The sequence below is a fragment of the Thermobia domestica genome, chromosome 14 (genome assembly GCF_964235325.1).
Source record: "Thermobia domestica chromosome 14, izTheDome1.hap1.1, whole genome shotgun sequence".
Classification (NCBI taxonomy): domain Eukaryota; kingdom Metazoa; phylum Arthropoda; class Insecta; order Zygentoma; family Lepismatidae; genus Thermobia; species Thermobia domestica.
In genome coordinates, this window is record NC_137467.1 from 187796013 (window position 1) to 187802256 (window position 6244).

Consider the following 6244-nt stretch of genomic DNA (forward strand, 5'->3'; position numbering starts at 1 on the left):
TGGTAATACTGTGCACTTCCATAAATCTCATGCTTCATCCATCGATTAAATTTCTTCATGTTATGGCTCTAGTCTTCATGTTTCTTAATATACGCTCCCTTCCAAAAAACAAACTTTTATTTGAGCACCTTCTCCTAGAACACCACGTCACGGCCTTCTTACTTAATGAAACTTTTCTCACTTCGTCTCATTCTTGCCGTTTATCACATTATACAATGATTCATGCAGAAAACACTGTTCCGGCACTACGAGCTAACGGAGGAGTAGCCATTGGTTTCTCGCCTTCTTTACCATTTCGGCAGCACCACTACAACACAACGCCATTACCAGAATACCTTCTTGCCACAGTTTACTTGAAAAATATCGTCCTTACAATGGCTACTATATACATTAGACCAGGGCACCCCCTTCCGTACCAATTTGTGCAATACATCTCGAATACCTATCGTTCGTATCTCATCATGGCCGATTTCAATATGCACAGTCGCACCAATCAGGAAAGAACAAATCTTCAGAACTTCATCACAACTAACACCACAGGCATTATTGTTCATCTCCCTCAAGCTACTCGACCAATTTCCGACACCACGCCCGACATCGTTATAGTTTCTAACAATCTCATAACTCATTGCACCGTCGAAGTTCTTGACCTTCTCGGGAGTGACCACGCACCTATCAAATTAACATATCAATCACGTTCACTGAATACCGCACGTTCACTACTACCACCACGGACTAGTTTACGCTTTGATAAAGCAAATTGGGAACAATACCGCCTTCACATTTCCCGTCACACCCTTCATCTCAAGGACCCGACTACTGAAGAAGAGTTAGATGCTACAGTCGACAGAATCACCACTGTCATTCAAGATGCAAGTAACACCTGCATCCCAACGTCTACAACTACTTCATTTACACCGCATCTTCCTCCGCAATATCTCACTCTGATCAAACGCTCACGCCAGTCTTACAGGGAATTTCTCCAAACACGCAATCCGGAAGCATTACGTCATCATAGACAACTCCAGCGTATGGTCCATAATTATATTAAGGCCTACAAGCTTCGGTGCTGGGTAAAGGCTTGCAATAATCTCTCTGACACTACTCATCCCAGCAAATATTGGAAACGATTCAATATACTTTGTGGAAAGTCTTCCACACCAAAGTATCCTCTCTTGCTAGGTGACACTCCCGCATCTACAGATACTGCAAAAGCAAACGCTTTCGCCAACCATTTACAAACTATATTCACACCTACCAGGTCAGACAACGCTCCCCATGTGGTCGACAGGCTTAACACTTCCTCACCACAACTTCAACCGAATATTCACCATGCACTACCTACCAATTCACCCATAACAATGCCGATTACCATACAAGAGATCACCCAAGTCGTTCATAACAAACGAAATACAGCCCCTGGCTTAGACAATATAACGTATCGACACATTAAAGAATGTCCGGGCAGTCTGTTAGTCTTACTTGCGCATATATATACTTTCATATTCCGCACTGGATACTTTCCAGTATCTTGGAAGACATCAAAAACGCTAATGTTCCTTAAACCTAATAAACCGCCACAGGATGTAGCTTCTTACCGTCCCATACAATTAACTTCTACATTTAGTAAAATCCTGGAACGCATATTAGTAAAACGTTTACATCAGTATTTGACCAATCGCAATCTTATTCCTTTCACACAAGCAGGCTTCCGACCATCATTCTCTATAAACGATCAGCTCCTCCGACTTACGTCACTCATCACTCAGCAATATAATTCAGTTCAACCTTCCTGTCTGGTGCTATTCGATCTAGAAAAAGCCTTTGATAAAGTGTGGCATACTGGGCTCATATACAAACTCCATGCATTACACCTGCCAATAATATATATTCGTTTCATTTACAGTTTCATCTCCAATCGCCTCGCATACATCTCTGTGAACAACAGCCTGTCACACCCTATTTTTCTACTCTCAGGCGTACCACAAGGTTCGGCCTTGTCCCCATTACTCTACCTACTATATGTTGCCGACATGCCTAGGCTTCCCGATAGGATCCATCTATTTCAGTATGCCGACGATACCGCTTTCCTTGCTTTATGCAACACCATTCAACAAATAAACCATGTCTTACAGATTGCAATTAACCGCTTTACCTCCTGGTGTAATCTTTGGAAACTTTCTATAAATGCGGCTAAAACCCAAGCTATTGTCTTTCTCCCCCCACGTCGAAGATCAAAAGTACGTCGCAATCCTCGCCATCTCTCACTTCATGTAGATCATGAACGTATACGACTCAGTAACACAGTCACCTATCTCGGAATTACTTACGACCGCCACTTAACATGGAATAAACATCTTGCAACTATCACGGCGAAAGCATATAATAGACTTAATTTACTGAAACGTTTAACTGGTACGACATGGGGACTCAACGCACAGACAATCTTAAACACATATAAAGTTTTCTTACGGCCAACTTTAACATATGGATTCACTGCATGGATAGCTGCATCAGCTAAATTCTACCAAAAACTTTTGATCCTCGAAAGACACGCTTTCCGCATAGCCTTCCGTGTCCGATTGCCTAGCCCTACCCAGGAGCTATATCAACGCATAACTTTCCCCACATTACAATATTACCTCGAAAAACTACGTCTCACTTATATCACCAAACGTTTCCAAATCCAGCACCCTTTACTTCATGATACTATGCGATACCTTGCTTTGAATCCCACACCACAACGTTATTACCATACCCCCTTGACTTTGCTGTTTACACTCTATCAGTACATTTTACCTCCTAGAGATCCTTCGCTCTTACTCATTTCTGACTATATCATTGATGAACATCTTCCGCTCATTCACCCATCATACCATGCACAGTAATTACCTTTGTCTACTCACTTGGGCTCCCCCTGTTCTCATCATCGCCTAGAGATGCCCCTAGGCAGAAGATAGTTTCATTTGTCTGACTAACAAAACCCACGTGTTGTCCTGTGCTTCGCACCTCGTCTCATTCTTCATCCCCATTACAAACATATCAAAATTCCATTAATCATCTCTATTTATTATTTTGTGCTACTTATATATCCTTATTAAATTTTCTCCATTGTATTTTATTTTATATCATGTAATTTTTCATGTACGTTCAGTTATTTGTTATAGTTATCACTTTTTATATATATGTATGTTTTTCCTTTCACAATGGTAAGGATCAAAGTTCCTTACGTCCTTTTGTTAGTTAGTGTAAGACATAATACTAAGTAATTTAATAAAGCACATAGACCACCAACTGTACCTCGCACCTAAAATCCTTTTCGTCACTCACCTCACAGAGGGCGTAACCCTCTTATAGGTTGCTAGCCACTTTGGCTAGCGGGTAAAAAAAAAAAAAAAAAAATCTGCTTGACGACGAGAGACTTATGATTACTGATTTATTTTTAGAGAAGCAATAATGGGTAATTTATGCCCTTGCTTCAAGCAAAAATATTTATAATCTGTGTGCTAGTGCTTCTGTAACTCTGCAGATAAGTGATTGATAGTGTAGCTTAAGAATTTGATATTAGTTTTCGTATATGCGCTAACATCTTCCTTTCTTATAAAAGCAATCTGGTCCTATCATTTTCTTCTAAAAGCAAGAGTAGCAGCTTAAAGGTTACGTATTTTCTTCTCGGTGTAGAATAACTTCGGCACAATAGCACGTGCATAGTACACAGACGTAATGTGTGCTGTAATATTGGACTCCAGGTTCAAATTACGCCCCCCCCTCCGGTCTAAGGAAAATTTCTGGTTGTGCGGCTGATCTGGAGACAAATTAAGTCCATAAGTAGAGCTCGCACTTGTTTTTAATATGTTAACGCAATGTGTAAATAACAGGTTTTATTCCATTTTGTGTTTTCAAATATCGAAATCGACCATAGTCATTTTACTTCGAACCAATCAACAGCATCACCACACTCGCTCCATTAGTTTCCATTATTTTATCTCAATCTGTTGGGCAAGCTGCTCACAAAGCAGTTGTATCATTTCTGAATTAGCCATTGTTGTGAAGGTTGTTCACCTATGATTGCCTCTTAGTATATAATTTGTTAAAAGCTTTTCCTTTTACACAAGACGGAGTGGCAATTGCGTACTGCAATGGCCAAGATGTCACTGTAACAAACTGGTTACAAAATGAATGTGTAGGAGTTGATCGAAAGAAAAGAGTGATTATACAGATTTAAGGGGATCTTAATTACACACTTTATCTTAATCCTAAACATACAGCACGTTTTATACCTGATAGAATAATGACATTTTTACGAGAGATACATAATATTTTAACTTTACTACGGTAGTTATGATTATTAGTAACTGGAGACAACGTGTTCTGGAAATCTGTTTACAGGGTCTACAACGAAAAGCGATAAATCCTCTTCGCAACCAACATGCGTAACAATGTAACAAATACAACTCTTGTAATAAGCAACATCTAACAGAAATGAACCTCAAACTACTGGTAATGTTGGGGAGTATTATCAACCGCAATCATGTAGATCGTAAGAAAGAGGTCCCGTGTAGAGTTGTTGCTAACGGTCTCGCCTTCGGTGTGAGAAGTCCCAGATTAGATTCCAGGTGAAAAAATGTCAACGCTTTTTCAGACCAGCCATCCTCAATGAGGTTTCCCTGTGTTTTCCTCATTCAGCGGTGGTACCTATCTTATAGGTCCTAGGCCGCTTTCTTCCTTCCTTTTCGCCAAGTGACGTCATCTCTCACGGGCAAAATAACCATAGATGCCGATGGTCCAGAAATCTAAATTCTAATCCTAACGATCATAAGAAAATAATGAGTTACTTATAAAAATACTTACAAAAGTAGGGTGTTGTGAGGCAATATGCGGCACTTAAGAAGCTATATTACGACGAAATTAAAGTACTGCTAATTTAGAGTAATTGTGTGATATCTTCAAACAGATAAAAAAATAATCTAAAGTGGAAAAACAGAGTCCTAGACAATATTATTTTACATGAGATATCGTTATCACGACTGTCTTGTCCGCTTTCGATTTCCAGCAATTTAGAAAATCGGCATTTCTTTCCGCGTTTCTAAATGGCTGCATACGGAAACATACTAGGTGACAAGTGATAATGGTACTTCATGCAAAAAATATTGTCTGTGGAGCTCTTGTTCCACATTTCGATTATCTCTTATCTATTTGAATATATCACATAATTACTGTAAAATTAGCGGTATTTTAATTTCGCAGTGATTAGGCATCTTAAGGATTGAGACAAATACTGTAAAACGTCCATTAGACACATTGAACTGAAACCTTACTCAAAACTTATACATTCCATTGACAACGTAATAAAACCATTAACTCATGATGAGTTTTAGTATATTTTTTAGAAAATATAGTAAATGCAAGTCTATAATTGACGCATATTACCCCTCACCGTAGAGCAAAGAGCAAAAGCTATACTCATTAGTAATTGTTTATTTATTTTCATAGCCTATTCCAGTGCATATTTTAAGACATTTTCACTAGGCTATATTAGACTTAAGAACAGCTTGCATCATAATACGAGGTATCAAATTAAAGGTCTTTCGTAAGGCTCCGTTAGACGCTAACATTTTGTGTCACACATTCAAGTCACATCGTTTAGAAGGAACAAGTGAACAGTGAATGTCACACTTAGTACCACACTTTCTGTAATATATTTCATAAAGTATAAGTGACACTTTTTTTAATGTATTGTTTAATCTTTAACAGTTAATGGCTTAATCATTTAATAGTTACTATCATATTAATACTTTAGTATTTCTAAGTTCTAACTTAACTCATCTAAAATGTGAAGGGGGAGGTGGCTCAGTGGTAGAGCCTTCACATCCGGTGCCTGGGGTCCCTGGTTCGATATCATCTCGCGCCGTATGGACCTTGTGGTGGACAAACACCGTTCTCGTGGGTTTTCTCGGGGTTCTCCCATTTCCTCCCACTTTCTTCATTCCACCATTTCGCTCATCTCTCATTATCACCGTCTCCTTTAGCCTAACCGACATAACCGTGGGACATAAAACTTAAAGATTTCATTTCATTTTTCATCTAAAATGTGGCGTCAGTTACAAAAATCAAGTAAAAGCAATGGTGAAGGGAAGGAAAGACAAGACACAGATTTCTTACATATGTTAGACGATTTATTTGATATAGCGCACGCAAATACTTTAGACTTAATACAAATTCAGGAGGACAAAGAATTCCTAAT

The 6244-nt window shown here is 38.9% G+C and overlaps 1 protein-coding gene across 1 annotated transcript; it reads left to right on the top strand.

The window, feature by feature from the left end:
• Positions 1 to 215: 215 nt before the first annotated feature.
• On the top strand, positions 216 to 5758 carry LOC145670171 (uncharacterized). Its single transcript, XM_081738547.1, has 2 exons — positions 216 to 1471; positions 5755 to 5758. The coding sequence occupies exons 1-2, from the start codon at positions 216 to 218 to the stop codon at positions 5756 to 5758; spliced, it is 1260 nt and encodes a 419-aa protein (XP_081594673.1).
• Positions 5759 to 6244: the final 486 nt, after the last annotated feature.

Excerpts from the sequence above, each read along its gene's own strand:
- LOC145670171 (XM_081738547.1), top strand. The coding sequence starts at position 216 with ATGATTCATGCAGAAAACACTGTTCCGGCACTACGAGCTAACGGAGGA.